This window comes from Amblyomma mixtum, chromosome 1 (genome assembly GCF_055824585.1).
Source record: "Amblyomma mixtum isolate Tamu chromosome 1, ASM5582458v1, whole genome shotgun sequence".
NCBI lineage: Eukaryota > Metazoa > Arthropoda > Arachnida > Ixodida > Ixodidae > Amblyomma > Amblyomma mixtum.
In genome coordinates, this window is record NC_143012.1 from 311,931,933 (window position 1) to 311,955,649 (window position 23,717).

Sequence of the window (23,717 nt, forward strand, 5' to 3'; positions counted from 1 at the left end):
AGTTGGCGCTAAGTTGTGTCAACAATCCCTCGAAGACGCCATCGCCATGATAAGGTCATTCCGGAAAGACTCACTATCATGGGGCTGTAGAGGCCTAATAAGAATTAATTCAGGCGCCCCCCTTCCAGGACTTTGAGTGTAAGCATGTTGCACAAAAATGAAGTTACCATGCTGACAGAGATGAACGGAATTCTGGCCTAGATCTTTTTTCAATGTCATAGCATTAGAGCAGTCGTCACACCAAATCCCCGCCGATGTTTAGAGTTTCGAATTTCGCTGAGTGGTCGAGATAGGTCACGTGACCTTGTGACGTCATCGCAACCTAGCCACCAGATTGTGAGCAACCTGCCCTCAATGGCTGGTGGGAATGAAATTATTTATTCACCGAGAGAAGTCACGTCACCTTGCGACGTCATCACAACCTTCCCATTGAGTTGCGAGCAACCTAGCTTCTAGATAGCAACCTAGATAAAGAATCGAAATAAAAAGTGAAAAAAAAAATATATGTGCAAATGACGGCCCCGTCACAGCATAGCGGGTACCTGCTACTGCAGCTAGCAGTCCGAATATGGAGGTAGATGAACCGAAAATGGCAAAATATGACACACACATACAAAAGTTGCACGCTGCGACAAGTGTGGAATCTGATGGTACCGCATGGCACACTTAAGTGACTTAAACATCCCCGCAGGTTTTATTACTGCGGCAGTTAGGTGTTACTGAACGTTTCTCGCTCAAGAAATTTCTAAATTTCAACCAGTGGGATCATATACTAAGGGACAGGTTGCGCTAAAGTAATGCACTCCAACTTGACGTTAAATGAAATGCAGTAAAACTAACAGGGTCCTGAATTCATGGTTGCAAAGGGATAGCACTAGATGATGTGGACGTACAGTGAACTGTGTCTGCTGAGTAAAGAAACCCTTTATTGTACAAAGTATGTCATGCTTATAAGAGCTGAGCAGAGCAAGTGCTGCTTCTTTCTTTTCTTGTAAGCCCAAGCAAGAAGAATCTGTGCTTTCAAGTCACAAACTGCACAGCGACCAATCTATGAGTATGTAAACATAAACGAAAGAAAGTGAAATTCTTACTGCGGCTTAAAAACGGCAACACATGTGCATTGCCTGACCAAGTAGTTAAATTCCAAACATAAGAGATGAATTGCATTTATTTGATCTACTAGAAGTCTTAAAGCTATAGAGATAAGGAACCCACTGGCCGTGAGTGAAAGATCCACAAAAAAAAACGGAAAGGCAACCTAGGTGGCAGGTGGGCCGCCTGTGTCACGTGGACTTGTGACGTCAGCACAATTTTCCCACTGTATTGTGAGAAAATCGCCCACCATGGCATGTGGCAGTTAAATTAACGATTGAAAGCGGCAGGTTGCATGTGAAGAGCAACTTTGGTCTCTGAAGCCCCACCCGTGGCAGCACTTGCCATCGTAGAGGAGTGGCACATCGCTTAACCGCTGCACCACTGCGCCAGGAATGGTATGAGGATCCCCAGGTGTCTATGAATTGAAAATAAGGAATGACCAGTTCCTCCTATATGGGCATTAACTCATCACCGCTGTGTGTCATTCCCTTTAGCGCCGCTTATGTGTCCCCTCCAGTTTTCTTTTTTTTTCTTGCTGAAGGAAGCGTATAGTCTCTTAGTTGGGAGCGGGAAAACGTAAAGCAGGCACTCTCGTACTTTCGCCTCCCTCAACTAACGTTCATTCGCTGAAGCAGAGCGTCTGTAACCGGCCCCACCATATACAGCACTTCAAACACCCAGAAGCACGATCTCGCATTCCATGGCATCAAACAAAGAAGAGCAAGTCCTAGACTGTGGGCACTTTAATTTTAAGCTACAGCCAGAGAAGGGCCTTTCTGTTTCACGAATCACAATCAAACTGGTCACGCGCGAAGAAACACAAAAGGGGCGGGTGAAAAAAGAACCACACGAACGTTCCTGCACCCCCAGGCGCCGTCAATGAAGGCCACCACAGAGACAGGGCTGACGGAGGCCGGGACCACCACCGTGGCCGCGACCCCGAAGAGGTCGTCCAAGGAGGCACGTTCCAGCGGAACGCGCTCTCCGTCCAAGTCGGAGAGCGAGGAGGAAGACGATGGTCAGGGGCGCCGGCCGCGCGTGGGCTACTACCGGAAGCTGATGCTGCCCGGAGGGGAGGTGGTCGACATTACCAAGAGGAACCAGTTCATTCGGTGCGGAGACTAACAGCTATGTTTGGCTTTTTCGCCGTTATAAGCAGAGTGGTGGAAAATCCAGTAAAACCGATTTTCACTTCGGTAAGCTACGCGCACAGGAAAAGAGTAGAACGCAAGGGCATGCGCAAATTAGAGCTCTTCGTTCTACCGGATGCTCTCATCTAATGTGTGTACACTGAAATGATTCACTGAAACGGTTCCCTTTATGATCTACTGCGAACATGTATGGCTTCTTATCTGCCACTGTTTGGTTCTTTATTCCATCATTTATGCATTTGTTAGCTTATTTATTTGTACAGTAACAGATTTGTACATTTTCTACTTTGTATGTTTATTTTTGTTTCTGTGTTTGTTTGCTCGTTTTCTTGATTGTTTGTGTGCTTGCTCCTTTGTTTGCTTCGCTAGTTGATTGCTTTCTTCCTTGATTGCTTGTTAGTCCGTAAATTTTGTTTGCTTCATTGATTGCTTGTTGGTTATTCCGTTAATCCGTCTGTCCGTCCCTCTGTCCGGCCGGCCGGCCGGCCGTCCGTCCGTCCGTCTGTCTGTCTGTCTGTCTCGGTCGGTCGGTCGGTCGGTCGGTCGGTCGGTCGGTCGGTCGGTCGGTCGGTCGGTCGGTCGGTCGGTCGGTCGGTCGGTCGGTCGGTCGGTCGGTCGGTCGGTCGGTCGGTCGGTCGGTCGGTCGGTCGGTCTGTCGGTCGGTCGGTCGGTCGGTCGGTCGGTCGGTCGGTTGCCTGCCTGCTTGTCAGCTATTTGCTCGGTTGCCTGCTGGCTTGGTTGATTGCTTTCTTGGTTCTTTGCTTGTTTGCGTGTCTCTAATTCCTGCTGGCTGGGATGCTTGTTTGGTTATTTATTTGTTGGCCTAGATACCTAAAGGACCTTTTAGGTGCGGCTGTACACAAGAGGTGGAGTACACATTAGAGATGTTCTTGAAACAACAAATGCGCTAAACTTAATTATAGAAAAAGGATTGGAAAAAGGAACTTGTAATGGTCGATTACAGAATATGACACCAGGCACAACCTGGAATACCGCACACAATATAATACTTATCACAAAAGCCAAAGTCCTCATCTGCCGAAAAAAAAAATGGTGGATTCGTGTACGAAACAAACGCTTGGAAAAAAAATTGATATTTCAAGTGAGAACAGAAAGTGAGAAACGCAAATGAAACAGCTGTCCAAATTAAAGCCGGTAATTGGGCATGCTTAAAAAAGCTGCCAGCACATGGTGTATCGCCTGATACGAGTAATATTACCTAATGGCAGAACGCGGTAGACGCGGCAGAATTTGACAGACGGACCTGCGCAGGATATCCATGAGCAACGTATAAATATTTTGTTAATTCGACTCCATAAGCACAGCAGAGTTCGTACCGCATGACCGCGATGCACTCTGGTAGAGCAAAATAAGGCAGAGGCCCCTCCAAAGGTAAGCCAAGACTAAAGGTATATTCGCGACTTAATTACATCAACTTCCCGATGAAACCGGTTCAGTATCCTAACATAGCTAACCGTGCATGCATATAACGGGGCTGCAGCTTCCAAGAAGCGCGCCCACTTCAACCAGTAATATAAAAGTGCTCTGTAAAGTGCCATTTGGCACATCTTTCGAGCTCTAGGGAGACGGAGCCCTGCACTTCATTAAGAGCACTGCGCCACCATTCTAGCGCTTTTTGCCATTTTTTTTAGGAAGGTGACATTTTTGTTAATGCCTTAAACCCATTCCACGGCTTTCCGTGATTGGCTAACGGAACCTCGTCACTTGCATAAGTAGGTGTAGGCCGGAACTGCGAATGCTCTTCACGTGTTTTTATTTTCTCTCTTTCACAATCCTGTTCCGGTTTGGTTTTTCTTTTTTTTTAATTTCATTGCTTTGCCTTCCGCGTCCCCGTTATAGCACCAAGAACAAGCCCTTACGCGTCGTTCGCGGGAGTCCACGCAAGCTGCCACCAAGTGCCTTACGTGCTACGACTGCAGCCAGCAAACGCGATCGGAATTGATGAACGCGGACATCAATTTGATCTTGGGTGCGCTACCTTTCTAGAGCTACGCGCTGCAGTGGAAAAGAGAAAATGAGGAGGGGGCAGGGGGGGGGGGGGGGGGGGGTTACACATCTTCAGAATCTACTCGAGCTCAGGATGTCCAAAATTTTCAATGGCAGAAACTGCGCTAATTAATTCTCGAGAGATATAACAGTACGTGAGCAGAAAAGCTATGGCCTGTACACCGGAATCACCGCCTTAAAAGTTGGTTTAGAGTAAATGAGCTGCACAGTGGCTTTGTAATAAACTGCGCATAATTGCCGCGTACATCCACCATATTTCTCGCAGGATTAGTAGTAAATCGGAAACAGCGGAGAAAATATGATAAAGCACGATCACGAACACGTACCTATTATGTTCCATTCGTTAATTGTTTCGTTTTTCAGATCCATTCAGAAGTAAAATTCGGCAAAAAAGAAAATTTTCCACAGTTTCAGAGAGTTTTGAAAACTCGAAATCGCCAGACGTTTTTTAAACTACCTTAGTTTTCAAGCTGCTCCAGGTTAAAGGGTCTTAACTATGAATTTTCGCCTCTAATTGGCGGAGTTTTCGGTTAGGGCGATGACATGTACGCTGATATCAAGCTCCACCTAAACGCTACTCTGCGCGTGTGATCTAGGCGTCAGTCAACTCTGCTATTTCCTTTTACTATTATACGAGTAAACAAATAGACAGATATGATCGATTATTTTTATTTATGCTAATGAGGATATTGATTGATTGAAGAGATCACAGTCAAGTCGTCAATCAGCCTTCTGAGCAATTCGTATGATATAACTCACTACTTTATAGTGCATTCATAGACTTCTAAGACGTCCTAAATTTCTGCAGATTATCAATCAAATAGACCGAAAACTTACGGCTTCTCTCTTTTTGGCGTCATTGCAGAATCTAATGTATCTGTTCCATTTTGCACTCAGAACACACAGGGAATGTAAAAACAGGTCGCACTGTAAGTGCGATCAGCTGGAAGTTTACATACAGCACAAAGAAATAAACATGCACTGTGCTACAGTAGGTTCCCTTCCTTGTGGCCTGTATACTTCGCACTGTTCAACTCTACAGTGATGTCACTTCGTCAGTTCGCCCTACTCGTAGTCCTCACTCAAAAGTAGGCTGCTTGAACAGTGTCAGAAAAGAAAACTTTATAATTCACGGCTGTCATCCGGCATACGCTTACTTGACCATAGTGTCAACCAAGTATTTCCTGCACAGTGCTGTCGGACGTACAAGCAATTTACAATGGCCGTAATTAGCATCATTTCCTGCAAACCCCGGATGTTAAAGTGTGCGTGGTACGTGAGGGCACAATACGTAGCATGCGCGTCGTGTTCGCCCTGTCATCCCATGTCTTCGCTCTTTCCGCAATGAATGGATCCGCCTGCATTCGTGTCCGAAAATTGGTCTCAGACGGGACACATGTTCTGATATACCACCACAACATCAGTCGGAAAAGAACTCCGCTAGCAACATCGTTTCGAAAACGGCTTCTGCTGTCGCGGAGGCTCCGGTGAATAGTAGCAAACTAAGCAGACCTTCTGCGCACCCGCACACTTTCTCTCGTTGTTCAGGATGGCGTAAGAAGGCTCGCCTGCGCGCCCGAGATTACGCGTAAGACTCGCCGAAAGTAAACATCTGTTGCTACCGCTAAACAAGGGGTCCAGAACTACGGGTGACACGGGCTCATCAAACAAGCACGGCGCGTGTTGCAACAGCAGGTTCAGTCCTCCAGCATTTCTGACTTCGCGTAGGAGGTCGTCAGCTCCCGGCGCGCTTCCGACCGTTCTTGGATGGAATACAACTCACGCGTCGCCGGTTTCTTCAGAGGAATATTCTTCCGCATCATCACTCAGGCCAGAGCTTATGCACCTACAGCTAGCACAGCAGCCCACGCCATGGATACGCTGCGAATGCTGTGACAGCATTGACACGAGGATGCTGAAGCGATGCGCGTAAACCTCGCAGGGCGAACTCGGGGACACTCTTCTTCGTTGAGTCGCATCAAAGTTTATATTAGTTATATATCAGTTTATACCAGTATAACAAGAATGTTGATATTCACGAAGACAGAATGCAAATCGACCTTTCCACACAAGAAGTTTTCGAGCAGCGATGAGTTAATTTTTGCCGCCATGAGAAACGTTCAGTATTAAGTACTACGCTTATTTTTTTTCTCTATTTATCTTTCTTGGGAAACACCGTACACAAAACGAAAGCGTGATGAAAGGCCGCATTAATAAAGATAGCTCGTAAACACTCAAGCTTTTCAATGACCCCAACCTACTCGCGGAAAGCGCCACCGAGCGTCACCGAACCGATTGGTGTAATGTCAGTAAGCAAGAGAGACGTGAAAACATAGCCTGAAGCTCCAGAAAGATAAGGTGGCTTGCTACAATGCGCCGAGATTAATACCAAGGCTTTGAATAAAGCTCTTCACAACGCTGGGGTGTCGATGAGCCCAAGAAAGGGTAGCTCCTCCAACCACGCATTCCCTGAATTTTTTTTAAAGATCAGTTCACTCTGTTACTGATAAATAAACAGGACGATTTATTATTACCATCAACACCATCAGAATCACCATCATCACTGGAGTTGCAAGTAGTTTTTAAAGGACTAAGAAGCGGCATATATATGCGGCTGCACGGGGCGAAGTAGGTCATTTTATTCGCAACACCTTCATATGCTTCCCAACAGAGAAATGTCATTGCGGCGTTCGTTCGATTTCTCCGCCCAGAGAATGGAAGGAGAAGCGGCTCAAGTGCGACCCGAGGCCTTACTACATGCTCGGAGCAGCGACGGCTCTGCTGCTGCTCATGCTCTACATCTACGCCTACCACCAGGGTGAGCTGTGTAGCCGTCTGCTGAAACTGTGCAGATACTGCTGTGACGAAAACTAGCGCTGCTGAAAACGATAGAGACGTGAATACGGCACACATACATGTAGCGCCAACTTCCAACTTTATTACAACTCTGCCATTCGCTGTATTCATATATACCACGCAGAACTCACGAAAAAGGAGCAAACCATAAAGAGACGAGGAAAAAACATTGTAGCCACCCTGCCTGTCGTTTTTCCTTTTCTGTTTTTTTCACTTACTTCTTTCGTCAGACACTCTCTCTCTCTCTATATATATATATATATATATATGTGTGTGTGTGTGTGTGTGTGTGTGTGTGCGCGTGCGTGTGTGCGTGCGTGCGTGCGTGCGTGCGTGTGTGTGTGTGTGTGTGTGTGTGTGTGTGTGTGTGTGTGTGTGTGTGTGTGTGTGTGTGTGTGTGTGTGTGTGTGTGCGCGCGCGCGCGCAGCGAGTGTACGCCCTGTAATAAACTTGGAAGTTGGCGCTATGTGTGTAACGTCTTCATGTCCCTGTCATGTCGCTGTAGTTTTCGTAAAAGTACGTCTAAACAGCTCACTCGAACGTTTATGCGGCTATTGGTTCCTCCGGTACAGGGAGACAGGATATTCAGGAGCAGCCAGGCAGTATTGTATGAAAAAGTCAACAAATGCTCAGAGTATTAAATCCGTAGCTCTCTTCCACTCTGTCCCCGAAAAAGCCATGAATATAAAACGCTACAAAATAAAGTCACTCTATGCTATTGGGTGATATATTTCCAGGAAACTAAAAGAAACTGTCTCTTGGCTTTTTTTTTTCACGTCGGAGAACAACAAAAGAACGCCAACTACATGTGCTCACTTAAGGGACGTGAAATTCAACGATCTGCTATTATATGTATGTTTAAGCAGAATTATATATTTACGGAAGTGATTTACCTCCTACAGAGTGACAGGCTATAGCCGAGGGATCCTACACTGCCTGCTATGTTGCGTCCGCAAATGCTTATTCAGCAGTAGCCGCTGGAACATGACTGAAACGATGGGACTCGCTTGGAATGCCAAAAAAGCAAAACGCCTTTGTGTGTTTGAACAGCCAGGTTCAGAAGAATAGCCGACTTACGAAACAGGTTGCGCAACTCCAACCTGTCTTAAGTGAGCCCGCGCCACACTTTCGAGATCGAATGTGGGTGAGTCTGGAGCGAAGACTATTCGCCTCGTCTACGTTACGTCCGGCAAAAGCGGGGCCATTTTCGCGGCCATCTACCCATAAAATAGGATGGATTCCCGGGGCTTTTTGCACGCTATAATGGTTCCTGCTTCGAACTCACAAAGTCTTCTGTTGTGGTTGGCCAGCCCACTCACGAAACCGACCATTATTAACGTGGGTGACGTGCGTTTGTGCTCTTCCGCGTGCTGCTGTCTGACGCCAGCTCTTATTCCTGCACCACTGCACATTTCTACTAAGAACTGCGTGCACCACGCGCGAGGTACATTTCCCAGTGAGGTACTTTTCCTAGCGATGCACACCAGTCGTCATGCAACCGTCGCAAGCCTCCTTTGACGGACCGTTACGCAGCAGTCGTTGCGGTAAAAGGCTATCCAGACTCCCGCCGGCGCGCCTACACCATTCAAAGCAACGATTTGTTGTCCTTCCACGCAACAAGACTCGTGAAACGTGTCGTCATTGATTCTTGTTTGGCGAAGGCTCCCGAACCTGCGTCCGTGCCTATCGCGTCTATCCTGGTAGGAAGCTTTCCCGGAACTGCAGAAGGAAAGGAACTTGGGTCCGCACGGGACGTGTGGCACACGTAGATCATAGCCTCCGTTGCGTGCGTTCCTTCCCCTACTCGCCGAGCGCGGAGATTGGTATATCGCTGGCCGCGCACGCGCGGACTAAAGCGGGAATATGAATGGTTTCTCGTTTCCGAAAGGTATTTCGCCGGCACGCGAGCAAGGGGCAAAAAGTACAGATTGGGACGAGAAAACTGCGGATATGCCTGTTTTGTTCTGTTGGGGTTTTTTATTTTTTCTTTCGCCTCTCACAATTCTAAATGCTTTCCCTAGGGGGTCGAAGTCTTGAGTTTCCCCGTTCGGTGGCCAGTGGAGTTCAGTATTGGTTAGAAAAAGATAGGTATATAGGACATGTACCATCGCTCATGTCAGTTTTTGTTGCCACTGCTTTTTCAAAGCGTTCATCTGCATGATCACCTAAGACTGCCAGGAGGTACTGAAAGTAGATGGTGGAAACTAAAGGTGAGGCTTATGAAAATGAAGAATGGACGGTACTGTCTCCCCTCTAATCACGCGACGTAAGTAGTTACTGCAAAAATTTCTCTACAAGTTGAAACGCGATATATTTGAATGGACTTCTCTAAGTACGCTAAACTTGGCTCTCCAATATTCATAATGAACCCATTTCGATAGACTGAGCCGCTTTGGGACGTTAAATCTCCATAATCCATGTACCAGAAACCCGTCTTGATTTCTTCAACCACAGGTGGAGGGGCGTGTTTTTTTCGTCGTTTATAAAATTCTGAAGAAATAGGACGCTTGACGAGGAAGAAAAATAACGAGTAGCGACACCTTATGTCACGAGGAGCCAGGACCTCAATCAATGTCAGCGGCACTTCTCTCTACGACCTTAGTCTCGGTAATCACGTATAACGTCACATAACGCAAAAATTATGCCTCAGGGGACCTGTCAGTGCGCGTTATTGTTTGAGTTTCTAATCTCGCGCACAACTATCGGCAGTTGCTGGGGTACTCTTTGTTTACGTCTTCGCTTATTTAGTTCCCATCAAGAGTACAAGAGTACCAGCGGCAGCGATTCGCCCAACAAAAAAACAATGACAGTGAAGGAAGTCATGTCGTGAACAAGTTATATCAGGCGCCGTCACGACTTGACAAGTACCGCAGTCAGCAACAAGAAAACGCAAACAGCGTCGTGACAGCGTCGTCAGTACGGGTTTGCTCTTCTCTGAACTGTGACGCTTTTTCCAGCAGCTGCGTCTCTTTTCGTTGGGCGCACGAGGCATAAAAACTCGAACGTAACAGCTTTCTAAGCTCTGCGGGTTTCGACAGCGCTTCTGTTTGGAGACCGAACGCCAGACAGCCTCCTGCTTGCGCTGGTGTCGAGGGCTCCAAAAAATCTGCCAGAGTTTAAACACACTCTTGTTTCGTTTGCAGTCTTACTCTCCTTTACTATAACGAAGCACCGTTGCAGAAGCGAAAGGTCATCATCGTTATCCTCAGCAGCAGCAGCAATCCTATCAGCCCCGTCCTTCGTAAGCCGCGGCTAACATTATCCCAGCAAACTTTCACATTTCATCCTCCAACCTGCACTCTACCACTCCGGCTACATTTCCTCTCTGTTAGAATCAATGCTGCTACCCTGAAAGACCATCGGTTATTCTGTTTATTATGCCCATGTTCATTTTCTCACTGGATCTCAGCTAGGTTATCGTTAGGTAGCTACACGGTTGCTTGTTGGTTCTCTTCTGCTGACTATCTACGACATCCGTTAATAAGACGTTAAGATCGTCGGCCAATGATGAGCCATTCCTAAGTTACAGTAGTCTTCTCAATTTATACGGCAGCCCTAGTATTTCGCAGTATAGCGAACTGGCAATGTAAGCTTCTATACGGAGCGAGACCGACAGGCCAGGCCAGCCATCAAGGACACCGACTGACAGGTCGCTTTCTGTACGTGATCGCTCTGCGGCTGTCGTCGGCGTCGTGTTTCCCTAACATCCGCACGACACTGTACATTACCGGAAGTACCAGCGAGGAACGACGGAGACAGCTCAATCAGTACGGCCAGAGGCGGTGTTGGCAGAAAGGTTGACAATCCAGGAAACGTGACCAAAAGAAGGCATACAAATGCCCACAAAGCAAGAGATGTGGAACGGCCGCCGCTGTAACTTATTCAGTAGACCGGCGCAAGCTACATGCAGTGGTCATCGCTAGAGTCCCCATTAGTGTTTTCTTGCCTTTTAATGTTCATATTGAATAGCCACTCCATCAAATGTAACCCACATTTCATATCTGGCTCATACATACGCAACAGAACACTTCATGACGGCAAAACTAGAAGTTACTTAATATATACATGACCGTATTTAATCCAAAGAAAGCTTCCTGTTAGTCGGTAGAGCTTGCCATAAAGTAAGAAAAATTGCCAGCCGTTCATTCCTGTTGCAGTTGTAAATTGAGATCATAGAACGTTACTGCGCGCTCGGCTCATAATATCCCTGTTTTAACCTTCCGGTTTGGGTGCGTTATTTTCTAATTATTGAAAAGTAGGCATGTTTTCCTAATGAGTATAGCCTACACAATACTGCGGACTGTCTTTTAGGCGAATATATGTATTACTCTCTGTAATCTCATTTCGCGCGGATTTTTTTCTCGATGCTGTCTTGTGAAACATTCGACTGAGAAGGAGCGCTACACTACTACAATGAACTTACTAAATTTAAACTTGAAGCGTCACTAACAGCAATCTTGTGCATCGTAGCGCCTGCGTATGTATAATTTGATCACTTGCGTACCATGAGCACTTTCTTGTTACGCATTGGTTGAAATTCAACCACGGCGTCTCGGCCCTAACCGGGAACTGGAGCTCTGTAGTGCAACACCACAGCTACTGAGGAATCGTAGCGAGAGAATTCTCATTTCGTTAATGAACCTGAAGATGCTTGCAGTTAATGCGAGCGAACAAAAGAACGAATCTAGACTGAAAATGTATAAATAGTGTGGCAACTTGCGTGAATACACACAAACTAAAAGATTACGCTCCGGTCGAATTTCGATAGATCTATTCTCATCACCTTTGGAGAGAAAAAGCTTCCCAGACAAGTCTTCTACTGGGGATCAGTGTTCATCGTCTACCCGTACCGAGAGCGGGTAGAGACCTGCTACAACTGCAGGAAGACGGGACACAGGACGGATGTGTGCTATAAGCCATGGGTAAAGCGTTGCCGCAGATGCGGCGAAGACCATCCAGACCCACCGGAGGGAGAATTTTCGACATGCAAGCCCGAATGCATCGTATGCGGGGGGCCACACAACACCGGCAGCCGGAATTGCAAGTATCGGCTGGCAAAGAAAGAACCTTATAAAGCCAAGAACGACCTGGGGCAACTTGACTCCGGACACCTACCAAGACCGAAGACCAGGGACCACAGCGGCACCCGCCAAGGCCACCGGGGGAGAAGCAGATCGAGCTCCTTCCCACCATTACCGGGGACCAGAGGCGCCAGCTCGGGTGCTGACAGAGAGAGCAGCTCGAGCAGAGGAAGAGGCTCAAGCAAGGACAGAGACGCGGGCAAAAAGGTGAGCTGGCCAGATAAGGCCTCTTCTTGGGAAACCGCTCGGGAGAAGGAACTGGTAGAGCAGCTCGCTAAGAAAGACAGAGAGCTAGACACCATAAAGAAGGAGATGGCGGAGCTGAGGAAACTCATTAACGCTAACACAAAACAGCCGAAGGTGGTCGAAAAACCACCTTTGCAACAATCACAAAACGCGAGTCAGGCGCCCCCGCGTGACACATATGAAGGGGGAGACATTCAAAACACAATGGACACAGACACCAGAGTCCCCTTGAAAAGACCTCTACTCAGAGAGGGAAACACAAACGACAGTACTCCCAAAAAGGCGGCAGAAAGTCCTAACGAGGACGCATCGGCTAAAACCCACATCAAGGTTAGGTCAGACATGAACACACTATTGAAGCGGGTTGACGCTCAAGACGCTAGAATTGATGCCCTTACCGCTAGGGTAGACAAAATAGCCGAACGTGCTGACAATCTGACGGCGGAATTCGTCATGTTCAGGGAACGAACCATGGGTTGCTTCCAGCAAATTCTGGAACAACTAGCAAACATAGAAGCCAGGCTTCCCCCTGTTGCCGGCAACACCCTCCCCTCGCTGCAACCACAGCAGCAGCCTCTATAGGACATCATGGCCCCTCGCCAACAAATTAGAATCTGGCAGTGGAACTGCAGAGGCTTCCAGTCCAAAAGATGGAACCTGCAGGCATACATTCAAAAAAACATAACCACACCGGACGTAATCACGCTTCAGGAGGCAAGCGGCATGGTCAAATTAAATGGCTACGCCGCGTACACCCCGCTAGAAGTGCAAAAAGAGCACAAACCCAAGTCGTTCACGGCCACGCTAGTGCAAAGAAATCTAACGGCAACGCAACACGCACTCGAAAACACAAGCGAGGACTACGTGATGTTAGAAATAATCCCAAACAGAAAAGGGGACAACAGTCTCTTTATTCTGAATATATACAACTCACCGAAAAACCGGGGCACAGGGCTGGCGGACCTATTACGTAAAGCCATTAGACTATCTTATAAGAAGGGATTAGTAATCACGGGGGACTTCAACGCCCCGCATCCGGCATGGGGATATCGGACGGCCTCCTCTAAGGGAAACAAACTATGGACAGAAATCCAAAACTTAAGGCTCACGCTACTAAACAACCCGCAAGACCCCACGAGGATAGGCAATAGCGTCAGCGTAGACACATCCCCAGACTTGACGCTAGGCAAAGACCTCGAGGGTGAAAGATGGTCAAACACAGGACACACCTTGGGTAGCGATCACTACATCATAGAGATTGTAACACAAACCAGGCCGATGAAGGGGAAGCTGCGCGAAACGAAGCTGACAGACTGGGACACCCTCCGAAAAGTCCGGGACAGAACCGCTTCGAGGGAGATATCGGATCTAAATCAATGGGTTGAGACACTCAAAAGAGACGTAAACAGTCACACTAGACAGACCCCAGCCACCGAACATGACATCACAGACTCGAGGCTGGCCCACATGTGGGAAGCCCACGAGAGCCTCTTGAAGCGGTGGGAAAAACAGAAACACAATAGAAGGCTAAAGAAGAGAATATCGACACTCGAAAAACAGATAGAAGACTACACAAACGAGCTTCAGCGTCAACACTGGGGACAAATTTGCGATGAAATGAATGGAAAGCTAGGGTGCAAAAACACGTGGCATCTTCTTCGCCACTTACTAGACCCAGGACAAACAAAGTCGGCGGCACAAGGGCAGCTTAAACGATTGATTCACAAATACCAGGGAACAGCCGCGGACCTAATAGAGGAACTGAAGAGCAGGTACGTTAACACAGACAAAGGGGGTTCATCTCCAGCTTACCAAGGAGCAGAGAACACACAGCTAGATGAGGACATCTCGATAGCGGAGGTATGGAGAGCAATGAGTCAACTAAGAACCACGTCGGCAGCGGTGGCAGATGGGGTAACCAACAAAATGCTAAGGAACCCAGATCTAGTCTCGGTCACGGCAGTCACAGATTACCTAAATGAGATCTGGAAACGAGGTAGTCTACCTTCACAATGGAAACATGCCAAAGTAATCTTTATTCCAAAACCCGGGAAGAAACTTGAAGTGGGCAACCTCAGGCCGATATCGCTAACGTCCTGCCTGGGGAAGCTGATGGAACATGTCATATTAAACAGACTCCAGGAATACGCAGAGGAAAGGGAGCTATTTCCTGAAACGATGCTAGGCTTCAGGAGCAAGTTGTCCACGCAGGACGTCATGCTCCAGCTCAAAGCACACATCATAGACCCGCCGAACAAAGGGGGCGCCAAAACTATACTGGGCCTAGACCTACATAAAGCCTTCGATAACGTCAAACACGAGGTCATACTAACTAATCTGGCGGAGATTGCCCCTGGAAAGCGGACCTACGATTACGTAAGAGACTTTCTAACCGGCAGAACCGCAGAAATAAATCTAGGAGACATCCAGTCAGAAACTATTAAGCTGGGAGACAAGGGAACTCCGCAGGGCTCAGTGCTCTCTCCTTTCTTATTCAACCTGGAGTTGAAGAACCTACCGCCGCTATTGAAGACTGTCGAAGGTATAAACCATACGCTATATGCGGATGACATAACAATATGGACGCATACAGGAAACGATGGAGAAATAGAACAAAATCTCCAACACGCGATCGATATTGTCCAGGATTACCCGGAATGGGCAGGACTAAAATGCTCGCCAAGCAAATCCGAACTTCTGGTGATCCGAGGGGCTAGGAAACGCGATACCAACGCAGGAGACATTCACGTACTGGTAAATGAGACTCCGGTAGTCAAAGTTGACAAAATCAGGGTCCTAGGACTTATAATACAGGACAATAGAAAGAACACAGAGACAATAAACAGGCTTAAGTCCACAATTAACATGACAACCAGGCTCATAAGGCGAATAGCTAACAAAAGACGGGGAGTCAAAGAGAAAGATCTCTGCCGAATGGTTCAGGCTTTCGTGATAAGCAGAATAGTTTACGCCGTTCCCTACCTCAAGCTAGGGCTGGCGGAACAGAACAAAATAGATGGGATCATAAGGCAGGCATATAAAGCAGCATTGGGGCTGCCCCACTGCACTCCTACGGAAAGACTTCTTAAACTGGGGATCTACAACACCACCACGGAACTATGCGAGGCACATATATTTGCGCAATTAAGGAGGCTTGCGACCTCACCCCCGGGGAGAAAGATCCTGAGCAACCTAGGATTACATGATAGAATTCCGGAAAGAAACGCGCAGGCAAAATTACAGACCAAAGTTAGAAAATTACTCACTATTAAACCACTTCCAAAAAACATGCACCCTGCTTTTCACGAAGGCAGGAGGAGAGCCAGAGCAAAGGCCCTTGAAGCCAAGCTCGAAGGCTCGGAATACATAACCTATGTAGACGCGGCGGAATACGAAGGAGGCGACTCCTTTGTGGTCGTGGCCGTGAACGACTCGGGTGAAACATTAACGGCCGGTTCGGTCAAAACAAAAAACTCAGGGACAGCGGAGGAGGCGGCTATCGCCATGGCAATGGCCAGCACCAAAGCAGTCACCATAATTAGCGACTCCAAGGTGGCTATCAACAATTTTGCTCGGGGTATGATCTCCCAGGAGGCAGAACGAATCCTAAGAGATAAAGACTGGGACCAAAGAGAGGTGGAACTAATATGGGTGCAGGCACACTCGGGGAACAGGGGAAACGAGTTGGCTCACGGTATAGCTCGAGGTTATGTCAGCCGAGCAGTGAGCCGGGTTGAGTCCCCAAATTTCACGAGAGATGCATTCATATCATTTCACGAATACACCAATCAGTTTAAACTGGAAAGGAGGATCTGTCCGCCACCAGACAAAAAGCTCGACAAAAGCCAGCAGGTAACGTGGCGTCGGCTCCAGACGCGAGCCTTCTTTAGCCCGTCGAGACTAGCACACATGTATCCAACACAATACAACGCTACTTGCAAACAATGCGGCGAGATAGCCGGATATGACCACATTTTATGGAGCTGCAGAAAGGCGCCGCCACCGGCGGACCTACTACCAGTCCCTTCTCTAGAGCGGTGGGAGGCTATACTGGCCAGCTCAGACCCGTTGACGCAAGTCCGGGCCACTGAGTGGGCTCACAAGGTCGCCAAGAGCCATGGGCTCGAAGCCACCTAGTATAATGCCCACTAGGGCTCAGTGCTGACAATAAACGTTTTCCAATCCAATCGATAGATACGAAATTCTAGGGGCCCGTGTATTGTGCAATGTCAGTGCACGTTAAGGAACCCCAGGTGGTCAAAATTTCCGGAGCCCTTCACTATGGCGTCCCTCAAAGCCTGAATGGCTTTGGGACCTTAAACCCCGATAAACCATAAAATAAAGATTATGTTTGTCAAAGTCACGTCGTTATCTAGTTACTTCGCACTGTCTTTTTGCTTCCCACCCTCAGCTCTTTGATTATTTTTTTTCAGCGTTCATCTACAACTTATTTGGCAGGCGTAAGTAACATCCATACATCCTCGTCAGACCACGTACTCTAGGAAGCACATCTGTCTTTGCCGGCATTTCTTTAAAACGAACCAATTCTGTGTCATATAAGTGCCATTGGAAGTACAAGCGTATAATCACTGTGCCCCCCCCCCCCCCCCCCGCAGTCACTTTATCAAGATTTGGGCACCAATAGGGGAACCCTGCGCAGCTGTCTAAGTTTGTTGCCTTATCTAAATTTACTTCCTACCACCAGTGGCGAAATAAGGGCTAAGGCCTACCCAAAGACATTATATTAAGTTTTATTTAAATATATATTCTTCTGCTCATGTATTTAATTAAATATACGGTTTAAGGTGTTTATTCATGCCTCCAAAGCCATAGAAACTCATAGAACAGAGCATGGAGAAATTTCATTGAGGGAGAGCTATTGCAGCGATAGCTTCAAAAATTTTTGTGCACCTTCATGGCAGCAGTAAGATTTGACAGATATATTTTCATTAAAGCTGACACCCCCAAAGTTGATACAGCAATGCCTTTCTGGCGGCTTCTAGTGTTTTACAAGGTTTAATTGAATCTTCTTTCTCTCTTTATTCTTAATAATGCATCCGATGGCATTTTCCAGCCGGAGAGAACGTCTCTCCACAAAAGCTCCAAGTCACTCCTTTCGACTCCACCAATGACGACGGCGGAGGTGAGTTGCTGGTCCACAGTGTCTCAGATCGCACTTGCAAGCTCCTTGAAAGATGTATTTCGTAACTACACTTTACAAAAAAAATACAAACTTTAGGCAAACTCGAAAAGGTAGCTCAAAAGGTGTGGTTCAAGCTCGTGATTTACGTCAGCTTGTACTCTGCTTTATTTATTTATTTTATTTTATTTTATTCAATACTGCCAGCCTCCATTTGGTGGCCAAGGCAGGAGTGGTACAAGGGTACATCGTACATCGCGACAAAACAAAGCAAGTAAAAATGCGAATAAAGAAGCAAAAGCTAACACACAGGGTTTTATAGAAAGACAAAGAACAAGGTTAAATGCACTCGGTTACCCAAACATACAAAAGAAAGCAAACAAAAGAGCATGAATGAATACACTGCGCTTAAAATGACGATATGACAGCAGATAAAAAAGACTTCTGATCTGTCAAACGGACCACGTCACACGGAAACCCGTTCCATTCCAATATCGTTCTTGGAAAAAAAGAAAACTGATACGCTTTCGTTCGGCACCGTGGCACCATGATTGTCAAATTGTGTTTATTGCGCGTTGGTTGTGAAGTGTTGTATGCCATGTAGGTCTCAAAATGAATGTTTGTTAAGTATTAACAATCCCATGCAACATTTTTAGACGGTGCAACTTGCGACGAGATTGAAGTGTCTGCAGTTCAGATTGCCTCAATAGATTAGTAACCGAAACGTGCCTTCCATATGCGTTGTAGATAAATCTAAGCGCCTTCCTTTGAACGCCTTCAATGCGCTGTACATCTACTTGGGTGTGCGGATCCCAAACACATCTGCGTATTCCAGTAATGGCCGTACGAGTGCAGTGTAAGCTGCTAATTTAGTTTTAGATGTGCAGTGCCCTAGACGGTTTCTTAACAGTCAAAGCCTGTTGGACGCCTTTGAGACTATATGCCCGATGTGCGAACTCCAACTCAAGTTACTATTGAATACAACCCCCAAGTATTTGTATTCGTTTACGGGGGAGACAGCTGCACCGTTAATTGTGTGTGTGTAATTAAGAGCGCACTTTTTACGCGTAAATGTCATTTTTGAGCACTTAGACGTGTTTAGTGACATTTGCCAGACTAGGCACCACCTTGAGACCTCTGAAAGGTAGTCATTCAGCACGTGGTGATCCTCCGCATTTTGAATAGGCAGATATACAACGCAGTCGTCAGCGAAAAAACGGCAGTTGAGCAAGAGCCCAACTGGTGCGAGCGTTTGGACAACCATTTTTTTGTTGAATGATCCTTATTCCGAAGCGCTGATGCTGCTCTGGTTAGCAGGTTTCCTTTCCCCAAAAGTAAGGGTGCGACCGATACACTCCCATTACTACTGTCGTTGTTATCATCAGCATTACAACTTCCTTTCAAACGACTGGAACTATCGTTACTTACGACACGCATTCTTTTTGACTTGCATAAGAAATAATAAATGCCTTCGATGTCCAGTAGTGATGAGCACTGTCCTCCCCCCCCCCCCCCCCCCCAAAAAAAAAAAAAGCACTAAACATGGCGAAGAAATAGCAAGAAGGAAGTACTCAGCTATGTTGAAGTTTGATTTTTCTTTATTTACGTTTACCTGAGGTTTAAATCCAGTCAGAGTGGCGTGCCACTATGATTTTAAAATAGAATTTGCAACAACTGGCTAGTACGTGCTTGTGCTATACTAGCAGCAGGGCGTAACAGTGCAACCCGGGTGCAAACAGGAACAATCGCTAACCGCCTGATCTCTTCTTCGCATGTCTGCACCGTTCACCTGGAGGTCAGCCTTACGAACAAGCACAGTAATTCTTTCGTCTCTGAAGATAAGCGAAAAACTACCTTCGCATGAATTAAATGATGGTATGCAGTTCTACTTATCATATAAATCACCACTTACGCTACGTTTCTGCGGCAGTAATAAGAAGGAGAAATATTGGATCTAAACGGCTCTATGCAGTTCCTGGAGTGAAGTCTTAACGTGCTACGTCGCTGAATACTATCTATTTGTTCAATTTAATGTGTTTGGATGAACGAAACTACACGGTAGCAGGAACAGAAAATTTAGACGAAAAAGCGCATGACTTATGACCTGGGTTTGTTTGGCAAGCAAATAAGGACTACCGCAGCTAATCTTAAATGAGTTATACCACACACACGCACTCACAGGAACCCATACCCGTACGCACAAAAGTCACGAAGAGAAATGAAGTATACGGTCCTTATTTTAGAGATAACATCACTGAAGCTTAGGATATTTTTGTTTCGTCATATTTCAAGGAATGAGGTGGCAGAAAATATCAGCTTGCATTAGCATTAGTTGCTGTAGGCAGTCAAGATTTTTGTAGCGCCTCAGCTACCAGGGCACGTTTATTTTTTTTTATTTGTTCGTGTTCTCTGGGGAATTCATTCTTACGTGTGACTACTTTTATCCCCAGTGTAGCTAGCGCCTGGTGCCAGAAAAAAAAAAAAACATTTTTCTTTTTTTACAGTTATAACCATTCTCTACGAGGTAGATTACTCTGGATTAATTTTAACATACTTATGGAAATAAAATTCAGTTGAAGTTTGCGCCTGTGTGTGTGTGTGTCTCTTGCTTCGTCCTGTCCGTTGTGTGCACAAAGCATTTCATATAAGTATGTATCTCCAACTCGCCCAAAACTCAACGCTTCTAATTTCAACACGTGGGTTTCTTCACGTGCCCCAAGATTTCCGTACACACGCCCTTTAGTGTTTCGTCTTTGTTTCATTTCGACCACCACGGTAAGACATCGGACGCACGACCTCGCGTCTAGTTGTAGAACTTAAAATTGGCTGTGGTGTAGCTTTATTTAAACCTGGAGGATTGCGAAAGCAACGAGGAGAGAGAGAGGCGATGGAGAGCGCGTGGCAGCGGCGGCGGCTTCGGCACGCTAGCGCGGCGGCGGCTTCGGCACGCTAGCGCGGCGGCGGCACCTCTGAGTCACCCGCGCAGCGACGGCGGCGGCGCCCAAGTTGTGTGCCGTGTGACGTCACCGCTCTTCGCGCATGCGCAGTATGGCCTTTCGTCAGCTCCGCGAAATGGCTCGGCGACTCGCGTAGTGTTGCTTTCGCAACAATGTCCACTGGAGTCTATGGTAGAAAGAGCTTGGTCAGATAGTTATTGATAATCAGAAAGTGAACAAGGGAAGGGAAAACCTCACGGTGCTTGCCAACGTTTCTACGAGAGGACTTGTCTTCGGCTGGGCAAAGCGTTCATCACTGGCGGGGTTTAATTAGGGTCATCCCTCCGGTGAGGAAGGCCCCGTGAGGGCGAGGTGGTTGTGAAGTGGGAATTGTGTTAGGATGGGGAGGGTGAATCTTGTCCAGGCATGAGGTAGGTGTGAAGTAGGAATAGTGTTCACGATAGAGTACAATATAGAGTTGTGTTTTTTTTTTCTCATTTCCAAGCTAGTCGCAAAGATAATTGCATAGGAATATTGTTGCAAACGCGGCTGCAATAAGTTCATCAGATGTCGAAAAAGAAGATGAATCTCCTCTTTGGTGTTAGCGATAGTGGCCGTGTAAATTCGGTCTCGACATGCCAAGGCACTGCCTTTGAGATTACTTCTTAATAAACCACCTGCAGCGAGTCCTTTGGAGCAGTACTCATATTATTGCATATTCCTGTAGAGAACGCATTCGAAGAGGCAGCCCTTCCCTGTTTCATTTTTCGCTTTTATCGAGCAAAGTGGTATAAAAGCTATCGCTCTTGTGTGTGCCTGCAGAGCTCGAAAGGCATATTTATTGACTGAAAAAACTCTCCCTACAGCTGCGTCCTACGCAAGCAAATTTCTTCGTGTTTTGACGAGCAAATAAGTGCGTTTCTTGTCTGCGCACTTGGTATCCATCCAGGCTTATATATATACATATATCGACCACTCCATCAGTTTGCTCTCGAAAGGAGTTCAAAATTACAGGGGCCTGTACTCAACGGAACCCTCAAGAAAAGTCAATACTATTGACTTTTCTTGTGGGAACATGTGCACCTACTACGCCCGCAGTAACTGCAGACGCCGACACCTTTCCGCCTGCCCAGGTCGCTTGACAGGCGTTGCTGTTGTCTTCATCATTTCCCTGCTATCCTTAAAAAGTCTATGCAAGAGTTGCAACATAGTAGAAAGGCAAGAAAGTAAAAGAAAATTGCAAAACGTGCGTTTTTTAACTTTATTAGTGTTTATAGGTGTTTTCGTTAGTAGTCTTTATTTTTATTCTTTTCTGTGTCTTTTTATTTGCCATGACACATCCTGTTTGTTTGTTGCGCTTGTTTGCAGTAATTGACTAAATGTTTCTCTGCCTGCTACATGTCTGCATTCAAACCACTCACTTTATACTAGGAGGTCCTCCAGAGAGTTTCAAAACTCTTGAACCTCTTACTGTATTAGTCACTATCTATAAAATTTGTATATTTTAAGAATAATGACAAACTTGCATTTCAAATGCCGACAAGTTACTCTTTCGGCTCAATCTGCTCTCGAGGGCAAGTATTTTGGTCGAAAAGCGGAAAACTAGGCGAATTTTCTTCTTATAAGCTATATAACCTATCAAATACGCGAACTCAAGGACGCACTGTTGGTTACTCTCATACCTGCGTAACAATCCCGCTTGATTCTTTGTGGCCATCCGTTATGCATTTTAGCCGCGACACCTATATTTTCGCAATCTGCGTAATATTTCGTTTGCTGTTCTACCGCTAAGCATGGTTTCAAGTACTTGTCCCTGCTAATTGTTTGGCATTCGACTCGTGTGCACACTAGTCATTTAAAAAGTATTGCTGACAGAAAGCGTCGCTTCATGCATTAACACTTTCTTGTACTACAAGTATCACATTGTTAATTTGATGCTGCTGTGAAGTGTGAATATAATCGATGCCTTAACTGCCTCCCTGGCTTTTTTGGCTTTTTTGGCTGCGTCTCCCCCAACACTGAATTCACGTTGAAAAAAAATTGATGATAGTCTTGAATGGAGAAAGAAACTGTAGCGCCAAGAAACAGGCGAAAAGATAGATAAACGCCACGACGGAAGCTACTAAACAGGCCCTTACTTATTTTTAGGCAAGCCTCGTTGCGTATATACGACAGATAACTGGAAATGTTTCGTCGCTTAAAGATGCATAATCGAACAGACGCACATGCAAACGTGTGCTTCAGTGGCCGCAGCTTCAGTGAAAGTTCAAAAGAGAAAAGCGTGTATGTGCATAACATGAAGACCACAGATTTTCTAAGTGAGCACTGCATGCGATGAGACTGCGATCTGATAACAGCACCCAGTTCATCAATAAATCAACAAACAAATCGAAACGAGAAATGGAGGCCTCTGTAGTAATAACACACGGGACAAGTGTATTAGCATGTAATCTATTCTACTGAGTGGCGAAGAAATACGCCTCCTTGAGAACAACATTCACTTTTTTTGGCATTATAGCATCAAGCTGCCACAACTCAGACACCCAGCGTCTGCATTTGTACCGATGCCTTGCTTGCTTCCTGGTGTTGCTCTATCTGTGTCCGTTTGTTCATACATCCGATTGTGACTCCGGGCCTGTAGTCTTCAGCATGAGTATTCACTATACTTTGCTTCCTAGTCTGTAATGTATATATTAACTGATGAAAATCAAAGATGTTCTACAATGAAAAGAACGTTTGGTGTGTCTTCTTTCTTTTTCTTCTGCTTTTCTAATCAGTTATCTTTAAACGATAACATATTCAGTAATATTCTAAATTGATCAAAACCACAAAATAAATAACTTTAAAAAAAATCCCCTGTGCCCCTTGGTTTCTGTGGCTGTTGGCTTCTGTCATTCTTTCTGATGAGTAATTCATTTTTCCACGTTGTCCCTTTCAACTGTGATGCACTTCCACCATCTTTGCACTAATGCTTGCATGCCGTCAGAGAATAATAAGTCCTGCTGCTGCATTGGCGGCATCTTTGTCGGACACAAAGCCCGAGACTTCGGATGTTCCTCAAGCTTCGGTAATAACGAGAAACCGTACGACGCTAGGTTTCGATTACTGGGTTAGGGAGGCAGAACATCCCGGATGTGCAGCTTCTCGAACGCGGTGTTTTCTCCCGATTTGTGTGTGGCCCAGC

At 46.3% G+C, this 23,717-nt stretch overlaps 1 protein-coding gene across 1 annotated transcript; it reads left to right on the forward strand.

The window, feature by feature from the left end:
* The first annotated feature begins 1,974 nt into the window (after positions 1-1,974).
* Positions 1,975-19,418, forward strand: LOC149372449 (uncharacterized). Its single transcript, XM_089586374.1, has 5 exons — positions 1,975-2,207; positions 6,986-7,092; positions 16,891-16,917; positions 17,532-17,600; positions 19,393-19,418. The coding sequence occupies exons 1-5, from the start codon at positions 1,975-1,977 to the stop codon at positions 19,416-19,418; spliced, it is 462 nt and encodes a 153-aa protein (XP_089442500.1).
* Positions 19,419-23,717: the final 4,299 nt, after the last annotated feature.